At 37.0% G+C, this 20,413-nt stretch overlaps 1 protein-coding gene across 1 annotated transcript; it reads left to right on the top strand.

Moving 5' to 3' along the window:
- Positions 1-4,443: 4,443 nt before the first annotated feature.
- On the top strand, positions 4,444-16,976 carry nelfb (negative elongation factor complex member B). The gene is made up of 13 exons (XM_057832007.1): positions 4,444-4,755; positions 5,959-6,119; positions 8,827-8,926; positions 9,017-9,247; positions 9,337-9,522; positions 9,623-9,735; positions 9,822-9,924; positions 10,764-10,859; positions 11,854-11,996; positions 13,054-13,160; positions 14,823-14,964; positions 15,124-15,232; positions 16,293-16,976. The coding sequence occupies exons 1-13, from the start codon at positions 4,642-4,644 to the stop codon at positions 16,449-16,451; spliced, it is 1,764 nt and encodes a 587-aa protein (XP_057687990.1). The 5' UTR covers positions 4,444-4,641; the 3' UTR covers positions 16,452-16,976.
- The last annotated feature ends 3,437 nt before the right edge of the window (positions 16,977-20,413 follow it).

Here is a 20,413-nt window from a genome sequence, read left to right on the forward strand (position 1 = left end):
TCAATGTTGTTTAGAGAAGAAACATTGTGTGGCTGGTTGGACTGCTTGGCATAGACACTTCTGATTTATTTGTGTATTTCAGAAATATACTACCGACCTCTTCACCTCTCTGCCATTTGTGTCACCCTACCACCCACCACCACACCCAACTCCCCAGTCCAGTCGCCCCCAAGTTCTGTTTGTGTAATCACCCCCCCCCCCCCCCCCCCCCCACACACACACACACACCAACCTCGACTTAAACATTCAGTGTCATGGCAGTATCGTCACAAATTCTCATTTCAATAACCTTTTTCTGTGGAAAAAAAACAAAACAAAAAAACGAATAACAGACAATAAATATGGCCAAATAACACATTCTTAAAATTATAAATAAATCACCCACCATCTGGTTGTATTTCAATTTGATTCAAGTTTTGGCCTTGAAACTCATCCTCAGAAATTTTCATTGTCTTGGCGAGCTGCATATCTTTTTAATGGGGTCAATAGAAATCATAATGAACTCTATTTCATCTCCAAAGACTGTCCATCTCAATGTTCTTCATGGTCAACGCAGTCAACTATCTGGCTGCACGCATACTACTTACCTACTCTGGTAGACGTACTTTGTACATGACATGTTAAAAACATCAACTTAAGTTAAGGTACAGTACAACAGCATCAATGATGCGCAAAAGGTTAGAGACACACAGCAGCAATTCTTATCATAATAATGTTCCCTTTTCCCCCCATAATATTTCTGTCATGGAGCCAACTTGAGAGAGAGAGATTGTCATTTTACATATCAAACTTTACGGGTTCATTACTGCATCTCTTGGTGCCTATTAGCTTTAACATTTTTATGCTTATGGACTGTATGATTGAATACCTCATACACAGTGACAGTGAATCCCATCAGTAAAGCAGATAGTTGTTAATGCAACGGATTATTCCTTTTCTGTTTGGTATTTTTGCAGAAGTCCACAATTTGAATATTGGAATGTAAACCAATTTAGGTAAAGAATTAAATTGAGTGAAGCGTTTTGAGGGGTTATTAGTGGGAGAAAAATTCAAATTTGCATTGTCTCTTGTTGCAGGACACACAAACAATTAATTATGCCCAAACTTCTTTTTTTCATTTTATGAATTTAAATATTTCTGTCTTTTACACTGTAAAAAAAACTTTCAATAATATAAGATTTTAAGTTGATATACAGAAAATCAAATTCTGAAATCCTTTTTTTTAAATAAATGGATGGAGTTATACTTGTATAGCACATTTCCACTTTCAAAGCCCTTAAGTGCTTCACACTACATCCCCATCCACCTACTGGTGACTCAGCACCAGGAGCAACGTGGGGTTCAGTATTTTGCTCAAGGATACTTAGACGAGTTCACCAGGGCAAAGAATCGAACCCACAACCTTTGGTAAAGACTACTCCACCACTGAGTAGACATGGCTGGGTGTATCCCTTACAGCAATCGTCATCATTAACAGATAAACCCCCTTAGTCTGGAATAAACGGGATATGAATACAATTATATATCGCCGTTTTGCAATTTTTTGCGCTGTCAGTGAATAAATAAATACCATTAAAGTAAATTTAAACACCTTAAATCTAAAACATGATGAGTCAACCAAAGGTATACCGAACAAACAGAACAACAAACAGAGCTATTCGAAGCATCTGGTGAAAATTCTTCTTGTTTTAATATTGCTATATGCATCGCAAACCCCCAAAAAGTCACAATGTAATTTTTTTCCCAATATCGTTCAGAGGCCAGTCGCTTTCGCGTTGCTTCGCAGCACTCCGGTGGGACCCTGATAGTCAGCCATCAGCCGGTGAGCGCGCATTCTGCGTGAGGCGGGGGGACCATCGGCAGCCGCGCAGGTGAGGTTTCCCATGTTTAGTCAAATTAAGCGGCAGGCTCTCGGATGGAGGCGCTTGCATCGCATCGAGCCCGTTGTCTGCCTGAGGCGCATTTTTTTCGCCTGGGGCTCGAGCTGATGGCTCAGACCGGCGTGACAATTGGTTGGTATGATTCTTGCTTCTTCAAGCTTTTCAGAAATACACCATTGGTGTAGCCACTTGTCACTCAAACATGTCTGACCAATAGCGAAGTGCAACATTTGTCTCAAAATGATTCCAAAAAAAAAAAAAAGTGCGTTCAAAACTTTTTCCACTTAAAAAAAAAGTGCGTTCAAAACTTTTTGCACTTAAAAAAAAAGTGAGTTCAAAACTTTTTGCACTTAAAAGCAGTAAATTCAAAACCTTTTGCACTTCAATCAAAAGAAATTAATATATATATATATATATATATGTACACAGTATATATATATATATACATACATATATTTATTTTTATTTTTATTTATTTTTTTTTTAGGGGAGGGCAATTTTATTTTTGCAAATGAATTTTTTCGTTGATTGGAAATATATATATATTTTTTTATTGAAACAACTTTTTTGGGGATTGAATGATTTAGACACAAATGTTCTACCCATAATATTGCCCAAACACATAAAGGATTGCTTCAATCAATGAAAAAATTTTCAATGAAAAATTAAGTGTTCAAATTAAATTTTTGAGTCTCAAATAGTCTTTTTTTCTATGATTGAAAAACATTTTTTTATTCAAGTGATTTTTCTTTTGAAAATATTTTGTGTGTTTGGAGCAACTTATTTTTTGATTGAACAATAAAGACAAATGTCCTAGGCCCAAACTCAAAAGAAACATTGTTGTTGTTTCAATAAAATAATAATAATATTTCAATCAAAGAAAAATAGTTTTCAAATGCTTTTTTTGAGTCTCAAATTTATTTTCACATATAAACACATTTTTTTTATTGAGGTGACATTTTTTAATTGAAAATGCATGTTTTGATTGAAGCAACTTTTTTTGGGGATTAAATAATAAGTATGCGGATTTATCTAATGCAGTGTTTTTCAACAGGTGTGCTGCGAGAAATTATGTCGCATTTTTTTTTCTTTTAACGTCGTCGGGGGGAGTTGCAGTAGGAAGGAAGGAGTAGGTAGAAAGTTCTTGGTTATGTGTATTGCTCGTGTCGCTTTCAAGAACTGCTCGGATTTCTAGCCATAAACCACCTTGCTGTCCACGACAGTGTGGACCCCAGCACGTCTACTGTAAATCCTTTGATTAGACTCATCAAGAGTCGATATACTGTACACGAAAGTGTCCTTTCCATTTTATCCATATGTGATGACCGTCAGCCCTTCATCTGTGTTTTATTCCAATACATTGTCGAGGAAAGCAAGGTGGCTGATGACAAGCAATCCGAGCAGTTCTTGAAAATTATCCAACAGTGCCATAGTGCCAAGCAAGCTTAAACCTCATCTCCAAATGAAACACCCGATGCTTCAAAACAAATCGATGGACTATTTTGTTTGTCTCTATAAAAACACAGAGAAACAGGTAACTTTTTTGAGAAAAACTATAAAGGTAAATGCGAAAGCCCTCAAAGCCAGTTAACTGGTTGCTGAAATTGTTGCCAAATCCAAAAAGTCCCTCACTGTTGCAGAGATATTAATACTACCTGCCAGCAAAGCCATTGTCCGCGAGATGCTCGGCCCTGATGGGGTTAAAGACATTGCTAAAGTCCCCCTGTCTGGTTATTCTGAGCTTTTCAAGCTAACTGATATTTTTTAAAAAATGAAAACAGAGAGACTAAGAGCTGTTGAAGAAGATTCCTGCCAGGATATCAGCTATGTGTTCATCTAAACAGGCTCATGTTTCACACTGATTAAGTATAAACACCGAGAAATTATTTTGAATTAAATTTAATTAAATATGCTGTACTGTACAGAATTTAATTTTGGAACATTTTTGGTTTGTGGTGTGCCGCGAATTTTTTTTCCAATGTAAAAACGTGCCGTGACCCAGAAAAGGTTGAAAAACACTGATGTAACGTAAGGAATGTTGAAGTGTTGAGTCGACTGAGGATAGGGCACACGGGGCTAAATGATTCGTTCCATAGGATAGGAAAACACAAAGATGGGAAATGTAAACACTGTGGGGAGCATGAAACGGTTGAACACATTCTAATGGTATGCGGGAAGTATGGCGAGTAGAGGGATCGGTTCAGAATGGTGCTGGACCAGGCAGAAGAGACATTTGGGATGGGAAATGTTCTACAGATGAAAAGTGCCAATATTCAAAAACGGCTAATAAAGTTTCTCAGGGACACAGGGCTGTTGGACAGGATATAGGAAGAGGGTAATTCATTAGTATTTAATTTTTTTGTTAGTATTTAATTTATCCAGTTTTTTGGTTTGGGTTTTGTCTACACTCTGGGTGTGTTTCACTGGTTGCCAGGAGGGTTTACTTTTAGTCTGTAACTGCCTGCTCTCGTGCTAAACCGTCGATCCAGTAGGTGGCGGTAATGTCCCACGACACCGAGGGGTAAACTGCCAATAAACAGAAAGAAGAAGAAGAAGAAGAAGAAGAAGAAGAAGGAACGTTGAATGTCTCCCAACTCAATGGCTCTGGGTTAAATGATAAGCGGAACCTTTAGTCTGTATTCTGTGCTTCCGACGGACTGTTTACGAAGTGACCACGCTCGTATTGACAGAGTCGAACCTTTGGTTCTCAAATCTGTAGCGCCGAGTTCATCTAATTCGGAATCGTAAAGTCGATGCATAAATGGAAACGAAAATGTTTGGGGGTTTGCCAGAGTTGGGGATATCGAACGGCGAGGACCTGAAAGAAACTCTCACCAACTGCACCGAACCACTGAAAGCCATTGATCAATTTCAGGTAACGACATTGTTTCACGGTGCGTAATCAAGATTTTTTTTGTGCCTTTATAGCACCGTAATTTTGTAGTAAGGTACAACGACGCCATCTGTTCGGTGTTTGGTCTGTTGTAATATTGGATAGGTTAAAGGTTGCGGATGTGCACACTGTGTATACAATTGGCGTTTTGTAAAGATTTTACTTACCCTATGCAGTGTTAAAACACTTAAGTATAAACGAATAAATTACTTGGGGAGGGGGCTTCGTGCATTTTCCACTGCGACACAAAAGTCATTTTCACACCATCTGCTGCGAGGACCAAGTTATTATGAATCCCACTATGCTAAAACTAAACTATGCTTCTGTAAATGCAGTAGATATCACATTTGTACAAAAATGAATAAATAAATAAATAAATAAACATTTGAAAATGAATAAATGAAAATATAATAAATTATTCCCAGGTAGCAGACCGACGTTGAAAAGATGTTGGATCAACAATCCGCTGTCGATCTTATATCGTTGAATCAACGTCACTTTTGCACCCTCACTTAATGTTGTTTCAACGTTGAAATCTTCACAAAACCTAAACGTCATTTCGATTATTGATAATATTGGAACTATATGCTTTCGACTAATACGCCCACTCATCCATAACTCAATGACTTTTCAATCATATTTCCCGGTCAATCATATTTCAACTGTTTGTCAACATTAGTTCATCAACTATAAAACAAGGTTAACCTAACCATTGCCTGACATACCATAAAACAACGTTGTTTCAACCATGCTGATGATTTTGATGGAAAATCAACGTTTATTCAATGTCGGTCTGCTATCTGGATTATTATATACGTTTTACTTACTATACTAGTATATACTACGTATACGTATACTTATTGTTCAGGTTATTAGGGAAAACATGCCAACATTATTAGGGAAAAAATGCCAACATTTTGCCACGCGAAATAATTCAATAAATAATAACTAAAAGAAAATTGGTGTTGTTCACATGGGTTTGTTTTGGCAAAGCCCAGATAAAACCAAATTGTTCATGAAAACATCCCGATTTTTTCTTAGAGGTGAGTATCCTTGAATATATGTATATCCTCAATGATGTAAAAATCAACAACAGCAAACACACAAAAACAATTTCAAGGCATTTTAATTCTGTGTTAGGTAACAGACATTGATAATGAAACTTTGATTCTCTTATGACTGTAGATGGAAAATGGCATCTTGTTGCCAACTCTACAGTCCGCCCTTCCTTTTCTGGATCTACACGGAACACCCCGATTGGAGTTTCACCAGTCAGTCTTTGATGAACTTCGGGAAAAGTTGATGGAGCGAGTGGCTACTATTGCTGAAGGCAAGGAGGAGGACAGGTATGAGAGACTTACGAGACTTATGAGAGGGGAGCTCAAGTGAAATGAATAAATTGGGAAGACTTTCCAAGGGTGTTGGGAACCTCCTTGATATCAAGTTGTCGGGCCCTTCAGCAGTGTTGTGCATTGGGGATGCCAAGAATTAGGTGTGATGCCCAGGTGGTGCTGTATCTACTCGTGCAAGTGCGTGTAACCGTGGGCATCTGTTCATCTAGCACCACTCGGTTTTCATCTAGGACTCCATGAACTGTACTTAGTGTCAGCATGTTAATCTTACGTTAAAAAGTTATTACCGTAATTTCCCGAATATAAGGCGCACCCGTGTATAATGCGCACCCCAAATTTACTTGTAAAATTTGGGGAAAATTATTGTACCCGTTTATAACGCGAACCCTAATTGTAGCATCAATAAATAGAAGAATACAAGAAAACAGAGCTCGTGTACAGATACAGAGATGTCATTTTACTGACTGGTGAAACACAGCACAAGCATAGCACATTGGTAGTTCAAAACATTACCGTAAACTGACAATATTTACGGTAATAATATGATTTGACAACTTCTCCAACTTACCAGAATCTAGGAGAAAACAAAACGGATGTGACTTTTCTTTTAAAGGCTGCTATATAACTTGCTCGTTTCCTCATGATGAATAAATGTTTCTTCCATGGATTGATACGGTAAAACTACTGAACTATTGTTATTTGGGTTTGAGTTTCCCGAGGGACCGATATAGTTGACGGACACAGGAAGTGTGTGTCCTTACATTTGTTATGCTCCGAATTGTGGAGCTGCAATAAACGTCGACTCAAATGAGTTCAAGAAAGTAAATTCTGTGCTTTATGAAGAGTGAAAAAAGCAGAATTTAACACAGACGAAATCATTCGGCCGATTAGTGTGAAGTATTACCGAAACAAAATGGTGACGTCACGTACCGTAATGGTCGGCAACGGGTCGCCGCATACGTTTCTTCAACACAACGTGGCCGTGTCAATGAAAAAAAATCGGTTTATATATATATGTAATACATATATATTTGTGTCTCCATCCATGTACCCGTTTATAATGCACACCATGAGTTTACAAGTTGATTTTGGGGAAAAAAAGTGCGCGTTATATTCGGGAAATTACGGTAGTTACAGTTACAAATTATTTGTCCCAAAAAGTTATTGTGTTAGTAACTCGGTTACCTCATTATAAGAGTAATTAGTTACTCAGGAAAGTAACTGACGTTACTTTTCATGTTCTATACGTTATTACAACATGTTTCGCATCAAAAATGTTTATACTAACTGAATGAATTGAACTGATTTTTTCACTTAAAAAAAAAAAAAATCACCTATATAAGAGTGTAACGGTACACAACCTTTAACTTTCAAATGCTGTGAGGGGAAAAAAAGCTTTTTTGTTTTTGCTGTTGTTCTGAACCTGCACCGAACCATGACCCCCGTACCGAGGTACGTACTGAACCGTGACTTGTGTGTATCGTCACACCCCAAGTATATAAAGATATATTTTTTATTATGCAGGTGAGGCTCTGAATCTCCTGCCCCTCCTGTCTTTGCTTGAGTTGTTTTGATTAAAAACATCAAACATGGTTCATGGATACGTTATTCAAGAAACGTTTAGGGCAAGTGACTATTTTTGGTCATAATAAAAAATTTTTTTAAAACTATTGTAGCATCTACAAGGACAACGTCAACTTTGTAATGATAATGCACACTCAGCAGGAAAACTTGCCTGGCACGGCCATACTATTCTCCCTGTGTTTTTCAAACACTGAGAGAATAATCTGGGACCCAGCCCATTAACGGCCTCTCGAGCAAGTACAAAATCAATCGACAAATCAGATTCGTTTATTTGCGTGACGTGTTCTTAACGAGCAACGTCACTCTTCCGCATCGGAAGTCGACTCCACAACAACACAGATGGTGAACAGGAGAGCCGAGAATATGTTCCAATCCACGGTAAAATCAGTCTTAAATTACCAAAAACACACAAGTCATTGACAAAAGTCTGTCTCGCGCTAGCCATGTTGAATAAACTCCGCTCTCCTCGTATGTTTACTTCTGCACGCAAGTCCCTCGTCCCGTCCGTCGCTGATTGGTCCACTCCTCTGTCTGTTTGCTGTGGTTTGCTCCGCCCTGGAAATTTTATCCGCTTAATGGTGGCCAGACTCAATAGCTGAAACAGCGGTGAGTCTGGAGTACCAGGCTACAGGAAAACAGCACATTATTTTCAATGAATTGTACTAACATGAACTCCACGGACTGTATGTTTATTTAAAAAAAAAAAAAAAAAAAAAAAAAAGTTGCCCGAAAGTTTAAAATGACGCTCACCACGCTAAATGCTAATGAGAACGTGAATGCTATGGAAATGCTCCAAGTCACTTACAATCATCATCATTGCGTTTGCAACGGCGCCACCACTCCCTTCCCTCGTCCCCTCTCCCGCTCTGCGCTATCCATGCAGCTGTGACAAAATCAGACAACTCACGTCTCATTCAACCAAATTGTAGTAACGCGCCCCCTCACATCCTTATTAACGGTAACAGCATTGCAAAGATGGGAAAAGTAATTAGATTATTCACTACTGAAAAAAATATGCTGTTATACTCTAACACCGTTATTAACAACACTGCTTAGGGTGTTTTTTTTGCTTGTGAAGGTGCCTGCCCTAATGTGTTTATTTTTCATACATGTACAGATATGGAAAGCTTGAAGAATTACTGGAGAAAAGCTTTCCACTGGTCAAAATGCCATCCATTCAACCAGTGGTGATGCAAGTGCTGAAACATTTACCCAAGGTTTGTGCTTGCACTATGATGAGTATTTATATCATGGAAATGTGTGCATCCAAAAAAAAAACCAAACTCACTTACCGTGAACCCCTCTAGGTACCTGAGAAGAAACTAAAGATGGTCATGGCTGACAAGGAGCTTTACAAGGTGTGTGCTGTGGAAGTAAAAAGGCAAATCTGGCAGGACAACCAGGCCTTATTTGGGGACGAGGTTTCACCTCTCCTAAAGCAATATATTGTTGAAAAAGAAGCAGCTCTATTTAGCAGCGATCTCTCTATTCTACATAATTTCTTCAGCCCATCTCCAAAAATGAGACGTCAAGGCGAGGTGTGTGAAAATATCTGTAAACTTTCACGTTACATGAACAAAATATCCAACACAGGTGTTTAAATGCTCTGATTATGTGTGTATTGTAGGTGGTCCTGAAGCTGACCCAGATGATTGGGAAGAATGTAAAACTTTATGATATGGTTTTGCAGTTTTTGCGAACATTGTTCCTACGGACCCGAAATGTCCACTACTGTACTCTAAGAGCAGAACTGCTTATGTCTCTTCACGACTTGGACATAAGTGAAATCTGCTCTGTTGACCCCTGCCACAAGGTAGGAAGATTTTATATTAGCAATAGGGTAGGCTTAACATGCTACACCTTATTTAAAAATAATTTTCTTTTTAATTATTTTACTTTGTCAATTGCGACAGTTCACTTGGTGTTTAGATGCCTGCATTCGTGAGAAGTTCGTGGATGGAAAGCGGGCAAGAGAGTTGCAAGGGTTCTTAGATGGGGTCAAGAAAGGACAAGAGCAAGTTCTTGGGTAAAAAAAATGAGTGGTAGAGCTGGTTAGGAACAGTTTTCCTTATCTTTTGGATTTAAATTGTTAAAGACCAATATACTTTTCAGGGACTTGTCTATGATCCTGTGTGACCCATTTGCTTCCAACACCCTGGTGCTGACAATCATGAGAAACCTACAAGAGCTTCTTAGCCAGGATGCTTTACCTAGGGTGAGTAAGCTATATTCCTTTTTGAGTTTTTAATTTGGTAGCATTTCACTTGGCATTAGTTGCAACTTTGAGTATTTAGTGTGGTGATTAAAAATGTTATTCTTTTGTCAACCGTCATTAAAATCAAAATTATTTTAGAGGAACAAAAAGTTTTCCTTGTGTTGTGATGATTATGGTTGTGAATAGTGATGTCCCGATCCTATACACAGTATCGGTATTGGCGCCTGATACGGCTATTTTTTGAGTATAGGACAGTATCAGATTTGATCATAAGATCGGATCCTGTACTTGAGTGTTATCAGTACCATCGTGCTTTTCGGCTGGTGTAAATCAAACCACCGGAAAAACATGTTCGCTGGGTGAGACTACTGCACTTTAGAAAATAATGATGGTAATGGAGCATTGTGTAATATTCTTTAGGAGGCACTAGTAGTGCTCGGTTTGATACAAACAATATTTTTTTTTGCATTATTTTTACTGGTCTAAAAATTGATATCTTTATAAAGTTGTCAGATCGGCAAAACATCTTGAAAAAAGTAAGAAGTAATAAAAATCAGCATCGGGACATCCTTAGTTTTGACCTTCCTAATCGTCACACAAAGCAGGAGCCTACTTCGTTATGTTGTCTTTATATATGTCAGACTTTATAGGTTAGATATCCCTTCTATCTACACAATGCTGTCCTATGCACCTCCCAATCCAAAATTTCCTCAAATTGAAGCTCCTCTTTACCTCAAATGCAGACTATTGTTGGTGTATGATTTTGTCATAATCCGTTCTTGGCAAACTTAATCGCGAACGTGGTTTCAAACGGTATAACAGTGTCATTTTGTCATCAGGATAGTCCTGATCTGATGTTGCTTCTGAGGATGCTTTCTCTTGGTCAAGGAGCCTGGGATATGATTGACAGTCAAGTGTTTAAAGAACCTCGTTTGGTATACACAAATTTTCACCTTACATATACAGTGGTACTTCTACATACAAAGTTAATTCGTTCCAGGACCTTGTTTGTAAGCCTAAATGGTCGTTATGTTGAGCAGGATTTTCCCATAAGAATACATTATAATTCCATTGATTCGTTCCACAGCCCAAAAACCTACACTAAATCCTTAATAAATACTGCTGTTACTATTGAAAATAGCAATTACAAAGAGCAAAACAAATCCATTATGAATAAAAATCCAGACTAATAATAATATAATAATAGTAATAATAATATAAATAATACCTGCAATAATGTAACGAATCGGGTTCTGATGTGGCGGACCTTTTTTGTTGTTGTTGCTGTACCTGAACGCACCGCGGGGCTGACGTGACGATGAGCAAGAGAGAGCGGTTCTGTTTTACTCTCTATTTTGATGCTGGCGTCAACAGCAGGGACACTAGGCGTGTTGTGTTGCACAAGTTGATGGAATAAATTATTAGAAACCTGACAAGCTGCCGATTTCTTTGGCGATGCTACCACAATAAGAATTGTCACCTTAACTGATAAAGACTGGCGAACAGAGGAGGACCGCTGGCCGACATTGACATTCTACGGCCCTATTGTCGACCCAGTTCATGGATGCACACACCATGCTTATATTTTTCTATAATTTACATCTTAATTTCAATGGTAAGCGGAAGTGGTTTTCTTTTTTTTCTCCACCTGCACTAACCTATTTGGATCCACTGTTGATTTCTCTCACAAGAAAATCAGCCATGCATCCGTCTTCCGGCAAAATAAAGAAACTGCGGCGCTGTCAAAAATCGTCGTATTTCGAGCATATCGTCAGCTGTAGAAACAAATGGCGAGTCAAATTTTACGTCGGGTGTTGAAAAGATCGTGTGTCGAAGCAATCATATGTCGAGGTACCACTGTACTTGCACAGCTCTTTTAAAAATGTTTTGTGATTGTTTTTTTAATACTGTTGATACACTTACACTCAGGATTTGGACCTTATGACCCGCTTTCTGCCTGCCATGATGTCAGTGGTTGTGGATGACCACACTTTCAGTGTAGAACAGAAACTTCCCAGTGAAGAAAAGACCTCAGTCTCCTATCCTACAACTTTGCCAGATGCCTTTACCAGGTAAAAACCTCACAGGTGAAGAGAAATTGTATCCATCTTCTACATAATATAGTTATTCAATAATTTAATGAAAGCTATACAGTGGCTTATAAAAGTATTTATACACCCACATGTTGTCATTTTAACAACCACAGTGTAAATTTATCAGGGTTTTTTGTGATGCCTTGCATGAAGTTGCACAGCACAAATGCCAATTAACAGAGAAAACTGATGTCCATGTTTAATTGAGGAACACAGCATTCCACTTAGTGATGTTCCAATCCGATACACTGTGTCGGCGCCTCTGTGAAGTATCGGACAGTATCCGATTTGGATTTGTTTTCAGTACCATCATGCTTCTCGTCTGCTGTAAATCAAACAACTTGGCAAACATGTCCGCTGAATAAGACTATTTCTCTTTAGAAACTAATGACAGTAACAGAGCATCGTGTAATATTTGTAAACAGAGCATTTCTTCAGAAAGTACCAGCAATGCCCACTTTGATAGAAATAATATGATCTCTCATTTACTGATTACATCATTTTTTGCATTATTTAAACTGGTCTAAAAATATGGGTATCAGATCAGTATCGGCAAAACTTATCTTGAAAAAAATTCTAATCATAAGTCAAAAACTTCATTGGGACTTCCCTAATTCCATTAGAGCAAATGTACTTGTCCTTCTTAACACATTAATGAAGTTGAAGAATAGAAGATCAGTTCTATTCTTGACCGGTCTCGACAGAAAATCCCAAACACGGCCAGTCCGAGACAAGAACAAGACTTCAAAAACTTGGTTTCGAATGTTAGAACCTTAATTCGTACGTTCATCACATTAGGTGGACTCTGGCAAAGGCAATTGGTTGCTGTGGATTTTTTTTTTTTTTTAAGACTTCAACTACAAAAATGTAACAATGTCTATTTGAGTAAGCAAGTTTGAAAATTCCATTGTGGATCAGATGATGATGATGCACTTCTGTCTAACTGTAAAAACGATTAATCATGTATAGACACTTGGATTTTATTATATGTTGGAAAAAATGGCCTTTGGTCACGTCTCTGATGATTCTGCCTCAGATACCTGCAGGAGAACAGAGTGGCCTGTGAAATGGGTCTTTACTACATTCTTCACATCGCCAAGCTGAGAAACAAGAATGCCTTACAAAGGTTGCTGCCTGCCCTAGGTGAGAATCCACCATGTTTTCTAGAACTAGAGTATCCTGGACACATAGCTTTGCGAATTTAACTTGTATTTAATTGAAATTATGAAGATCAGTTAAAAAGTATAACCCTTATGGGTGGACCTATATTATATGGCGTAGACTTAACGATCAGTTGACGGGAAACAGGGTGCAGGCCTATTTTCAAAAACTTAAAATTCAGAAATTCAAAATCAAAGCCGCTAGCGACCTAAAACCAAAACAGGCAACCCCTTTAGGTATATATATATATATATATATATATATATATATATGAGTCTCCATGAGCAGCGGCATCAAAAATTCAACGTTGTTCTGTAATAAACTCCCGCTTAATTATTTTTTATATAAGATAACAAAACTTAAAATGGCTATAATAGATAACCAAATGCAGAAATAATGACCTATAATTTCAGGATCAATAGCAATATTTAACATACAAGTTTGTGCCTGAATTAGTGACAATTTTTTTTTTTTTTTTATTAGTGTAATTTTGACAAGTTTTCAACAGCTTATAAATCACTCAGTTTTCACATCAGAAACTTAATACTTGAAGAAAGCATGCAGAATCATCTTAATTTTACTCAACAAAAGCAAATTTAGCATATTTCAATGTAAAATCACAACTCATTTAGGATGAATGCCAACGTCACTATTGCCCAAACACGTTTTGCTGGCTATCTGGCCCTTGTTGTAAAATTTTTTTTTTTTGTATGGACGCAAAAATGTCTAAATTACTATTTTTTTGCCAAAAATAGACAGTTGGCCAAAAATTACCGAATTATTTGAATGTAAAGTTATGTATGGATACAAACTCCAACATGGCGACCATCACGAAACAAAGAGCTTTTTAAGTTGAAAATTCTTGTAAATAAATGCGTAAATCCCAGAATTTCCATAGAGATGAACGCAAAACAGTCTAGATCATAGGTGTCAAACCATTTCCACAAAGGCCTAAGTGGGTGCTGGATTTTGTTCCAACCGATACCACGCAAACAGTTTAACTAATGAATGTTCTGTTGAAACAAGAAGCACCTGACAAAGTTTAACTGATTACCCATGTAAGAGATCAGATCGGTCAAAAGGTATCCTCTTCATTGGTTGGAAAGAAAACCTGCACCCACTTGGCCCTTTATGGAGTCAGTTTGACACCAGTGGTCTAGATTCTTGGTTAAAAGCAAAAAACGGGCAGTTATTGTAAATATTTCAAGCTAAAATTACGCCAATTTTTTCCATTCATTTAATTCTTTTCACAACATTTCAAAGTGAATGCATGTTGCTATTTTATATGATAATTAACTTGAATCCCTGACCAAATCACTCGAGACACTCCTGCCTGCTTGTATGCACTAAAAGTTCTGTCCTGTTTCCACCTAAATCCGTCGTTAGAACGCAGCGTGTTTGAAGTTATCACAGTGAAAACTGCCATGACGCTCTGCCTGGCCCGGCCCCCTACAGGAAGCTGTAGCGCAATGTCTGTAGGAGCGGTCTCCTCAACTGATAGTGAAGTCTATGATTAATTGTTAAATGTGTCACCTGAAAAATAAGAGAATTACAATATACTTTCGTCTGGACATACAGTTTGTTTTAATTAAATTAAGTTGTACAGGTTATTATAAAATATATCTGTGTCTGTTTTTCTTCCAGTGGAGACTTATAACGATATGGCTTTTGGTGACATTTTCCTGCACTTGCTTACCGGACACCTCACGCTGCTCTCAGATGAGTTCGTCGGAGAAGAATTTTGTTTAGTTGTTTTTGATGGCTTCCTGTTGACTACTTTTTCCAGGTTCGCTATTCTTAACTCTAGATCCGTCTTTAGTGAATCACTTCTGTATTAAACAGTAACAAAAATAATTTGTTACCTGATCTTATAACACAGTAATTAAGATTTTTTTTTCACCTCACCTCCCTGCATTAATGGATCTATTATACTTGCATTCTACAGTAAAGAAAACGTCCACAGACACACTCTACGTATGCTCCTGCATCTCCATCATAAGGTGTTGCCTTCATATATGGAAACTTTGATAAAAACTTTGGAACCTCCAAAACAGGTTTGGCTTACTTTTTCAGTCAATTTCTTGTTGACATTGTAACCAGGGTTTGACTCATATGGGAGTCAGTCTGAGCTTGGCTTCTGACAATACAGCAATGTTATCCATAATACAAAATCAAGCTTTAATACAAGTTTTTTTTTTTAAATATACTACTTTGCAATCCATTTAAAAAATAAATAAAGGATAACTTTGCTTTCTTTGTGAACTGAAATGACCACACCATAAAATTCATTGATTCAAAATTACAAAATCTGCTTTTAGGCATAGAACCGCTGCCATGTTTTTTTTTTTGTGTTTTTTTCTTTTGTTAATAGAACACATAGGTCTTTTGTATTTTATCGTTGCCCTTCTGGAAGTTATTGAAAAGCCAAGGCTTCTTCGAGGTGGAATTGGTGTAAAATGGTTGTATCCACTGGGTGACAATAAATTAAAACCCCATGAAATATTAAACCTTGTTTAATGTTCGAGTCTGCGGGACCCATTTTTCTATTACTGAAAACAGGTCCAACAGACCTGAACATCATACAAGGGTTAGATTAAAATTACGAAATCCGCTTTTAGGCATACAACCGCTGCCATGTTTTGTTTGTTTGTTTGTTTGTTTGTTTGTTTTTTTTTAAACACTTAGGTCTTTTGTATTTTATTGTTGCCCTTTTGGAAGTTATTGAAAAGCCAAGGCTTTTTCAAGGTGGTAATTGGTGTAAAACGTTTGTATCCACTGGGTGACAATTGAGTAAATTAAGACCCCATGAAATATTAAACCTTGCTTATTGTTCGTGTCTGCAGTACCCATTTTTCTATTACTGAAAACTGGTCCAACAGACCTGAACATATGAGGGTTAGATTTAACATATATTTGCCTATGCAAAGACGTTGGGATGACTGGACTGTAAATTCTTCTTCAATGCGATCATACTTAAGAACCCAATTCCCTCACCACACCGTTCCACTCGGTTCTCTTGACATTTCTGCCTCTTTAAAATTAGTTCTGATTAGAAACACAAAATACTGTCCATTGCATTGACTAATAATCGGTTGTATTGGATGATAATTACAGAGTAGTGATCCTGTGAAGGAGTTACACAGCCAACTCATAGAGAAGATAGAAGCCCAGAAGAAGAGTCCTCCAATGCCTGAAGAAACTCCATCCCTGGATCTCAGCCTTCACCCTGTAAATGTTCCCACCACAGCCTCCACCCCAACTACACCTCTCTGAGATAGAATGGATGCATTTGAATTGAGACTGAATGTAGATATAGCTACAAGTTTTGTTAGAAATACAAACATGAGCCTTGGTGTTATGATTGTTTATGTGTATAAACATTTCTATAGATTTCTTTCATTGATTTTTTTTATGGTATTGGTTTTCCAGCTTTTAGCTTTCTGCTTTCAATTGTCAATATTTTTGTACTCATGGGAGAAATCAGAACATTGTATTTTTGTGTTTCAGTAGTCACCACCAATGCAAAAAAAAAAAGAATAAAACAAATTTAGAGAATATGATCTCTAAAGGATTACACTGCCTTGTCACTCCATCAGGAAAATAATGACATTAAGATAAAGCGTTGACAACACTAAAGTCACTACATAAGTATAACAGTATTCCTGGAACATTGTGATCCACCTTTGGAATACATAAAGCAATGCCAAAAACTGGGCATCCAAGTGTTTGGGCAGTTTCGACTAAGGAATATTGATGTTTATGTGTGAGGGCGAGAACTACAATTAACATGCAGGTTTTGTTTATGTAAATTAGATATCTGCATTTGAATTGTAGATACCTGTCACTCCAGTTTGCAAGATCTACAATTTTAATTCTGACTGGTCTTGATTCCTGTTCAAGTTATCGTTAACACTTCATAGGAGGCCCATTTAACTCATTGGTTGTCATTGGCGGCACTAGACATCTAATCCATTTTGACGAAAAGAGGCTGGCAGGGAATGATAGCAGCCAACTCTGCTAGTCAAAATGGACTGGACGTCTAGTCTAGCGCCATCAATGGCACTGAAAGATAAGTGTTCACACCCCCAGTTCTTACAGTTTAAGTAAATAAGATGTCTACCTTTGTCAATGGCAGGCCACAAGTTAAATATTATGAAATTAAAAAATATATCAACTTTAGAGTGATATTGGGTGCAAAACATGAGTGTTTGTTTTCACTTATAATTGTATTTATCCATAAAAAATATATAGAAATACTGTATGTATATATTTTAAAGTACAGTTAGAATCAGAGGTGGGTAGATTTTGCAAAACAAATTACTCAAGTAAGAGAAGGGTTACTTCTAAATATTACAAAAGTAAAAGTAGTCATCCAAAAATGTACTCAAGTAGAAGTATTTCTTGAAAAGAATACTCAAGTTATGAGTAACATTCTGAGTAACTGCTTACAATGTTTGATTTTTGTTTAAATCATGGTATAAATTTTTTCCTCAGCACAACTTCATCGATATGAACTGTTACTATTATACTGTATTATAACATTACATGACTCTCCCGTGCTCTCACCTACAGTTAGGATTTTGCTGTTTATAATTTTTTTAAAAAATGCCCTCCTGTTCAAAAATTTTCTTCCCCCTGACGATTGAGATTTTAAGCTTTCCAATGATGTATTACACATGCATATAGGACAATTTTGAAATTTGGCCAAATTGGGGGTCTCAGAGTGAAACTTCAAGTCACCTGAGTGTTTTCCGCCACATATATTTTTAAAGTACAATAATAATACCTACTTACTAGGGTTGTCAAACGATTACAATTTTTAATCGAGTTAATTACAGCTTAAAAATGAATTCATCGTAATTAATCGCAATTCAAACCATCTATAAAATATGCCATATTTTTCTGTAAATTATTGTTGGAATGGAAAGATAAGACACAAGATGGATATATACAGTACATTTAACTTACGGTACATAAGGACTGAATTTGTTTATTATAACAATAAATCAACAAGATGGCATTAACATTATTAACATTCTGTTAAAGCGATCCATCGATAGAAAGACGTAGTTCTTAAAGGATAAGTGTTAGTACAAGTTATAGAAATTTTATATTAAAACCCCTCTTAATGTTTTCGTTTGAATAAAATGTGTAAAATTTTCAATCAAAAAATAAACTAGTAGCCCGCCATTGTTGACCTCAATAATTACTTACACAATGCTCATGGGTGCTGAAGCCTATAAAATCAGTCGCACCCAAGCGCCAGCAGAGGGCGGCAAAACTCCATAAAACACAATTAACAAGTGGGCGTTTCACTGTACTGTCATTTAAATCTGTCTGAGTGGGGCATGTGCGCTAATTGCGCCAAATATTTTGACGTGATTAATTAAAAAAATTAATTACCGCCAGTTAACGCGATAATTTTGACAGCCCTATTACCAACATATTATAATTGAAGTTTTGCGTCCACATATGGGGACATCACATTTTGGGTTGCCTACACGACCCAAATGTAACTTGCCCTTGTCCTATAAAGGGCATAACCTTGCGCCACAAATTTTTGGTCCACTGAATGTACCTCGCCACAATTTTTAAAATTTATTTTTTATTGAACAATAGAACATATAAATAACAAACAATAATACAGAGCAACTAGTTCACATTGAATATAACCTTATCAACATTTTTACAGTGTAAGACATACAAAAATTAGGGCTGTCAAAATTATCGCGTTAACGGGCGGTAATTAATTTTTTAAGTTAATCACGTTAAAATATTTGACGCAATTAACGCACAAATACCCCGCTCAAACAGATTAAAATGACAGCAATGACGTCAACAATGGCGGGCTACTAGTATATTTATTGATAAAACGAAAACATTAAGAGGTTTTAATATAAAATTTCTATAACTTGTTCTAACATTTATCTTTTAAGAACTACAAGTCTTTCTATCCATGGATCGCTTTAACAGAATGTTAATAATGGTAATGCCATCTTGTTGATTTATTGTTATAATAAACAAATACAGTACTTATGTACCGTATGTTGAATGTATATATCGATCTTGTGTCTTATCTTTCCATTCCAACAATAATTTACAGAAAAATATGGCATATTTTATTTTGACACCCATAACAAAAATTAAAATAATATTAGAGAAAAAAAATATTAATGGGGAGATTTATTACTGCATTTACCGGGGAGAAGTAAATGCCAAAATACCTGAGGTCCAGTGTCAAGTATCCACAGTTAGTGATGGTCTGGGGTGCCATGTCAGCTGCTGGTGTTGGCCTGCTTTGTTTTATCAAGGGCAGGGTCAATGCAGCTAGCCATCAGGAGATTTTGGAGCACTTCATGCTTCCATCTGCTGAAAAGCTTTATGGAGATGAAGATATCATTTTTAGCACGACCTGGCACCTGCTCACAGTGCCAAAACCACTGGTAAATGGTTTACTGACCATGGCATACTGTGCTCATATGGCCTGCCTCCTGACCTGAACCCCATAGAGAATCTGTGGGATATTGTGAAGAAGTTGAAAGACACCAGACCCAACACTGTGGATGAGCTTAAGGCCACTGTCGAAGCATCCTGGGCCTCCATAAGACTTCAGCAGTGCCACAGGCTGATTGCCTCCATGCCACGCCGCACTGAAGCACTCATGTCTGCAAAAGGATTCCCGACCAAGTATTGAGTGCGTAGCTTATATAATTAATTGAAGGTCGACTTTTTTGGATTAAAAGACACTTTTTTTTTGTTCGGATGAAATATGCAAAAAAAATTTAGATAGGGATTTTTGGTTTTTCTTTACTTCTTTACCAAAATCATCAATATTAAAACAATAAAAGGCTTGAACTACTTCAGTTGTGTGTAATGAATCGAAAATATATGAAAGTGTAATGTTTATCAGAACATTAGAGAAAATAATGAACTTTATCACAATATGCAAATTTTTTTTTAGAAGAACTAGTTTTATGTAAAACCTTCAAATGCAATTCCCTTACCTCGCCACATATAAAAAGCCCATACGCAACAAGATCTGACGTCACATGTCCAAGAGAAATGACGATGCAGATTTCTTTCGTTTCGATTCGTCACAATCAAGCCAGCGTCAGGAAAAAAAAGTTCTTTCTCACCTTTTCAAAAATATAGCTAATGTTGGTATGGTTGAATTTACAACTGCCCTACAAGTTTAGTTCGGGTCAAACTTCGCCTTTAAATGTTAATGTCACCCT

This window comes from Corythoichthys intestinalis, chromosome 3 (assembly GCF_030265065.1).
Source record: "Corythoichthys intestinalis isolate RoL2023-P3 chromosome 3, ASM3026506v1, whole genome shotgun sequence".
Lineage (NCBI taxonomy): Eukaryota > Metazoa > Chordata > Actinopteri > Syngnathiformes > Syngnathidae > Corythoichthys > Corythoichthys intestinalis.

What these genes read in the sequence shown, in the direction of transcription:
- nelfb (XM_057832007.1), top strand. Translation starts at nt 4,642, where the DNA reads ATGGAAACGAAAATGTTTGGGGGTTTGCCAGAGTTGGGGATATCGAAC. An exon ending in GGACAAGAGCAAGTTCTTGG is followed by an intron (nt 9,736 to 9,821) that starts GTAAAAAAAATG and finishes TATACTTTTCAG; the next exon opens with GGACTTGTCTATGATCCTGT. An exon ending in AAGGTTGCTGCCTGCCCTAG is followed by an intron (nt 13,161 to 14,822) that starts GTGAGAATCCAC and finishes TTTTTCTTCCAG; the next exon opens with TGGAGACTTATAACGATATG.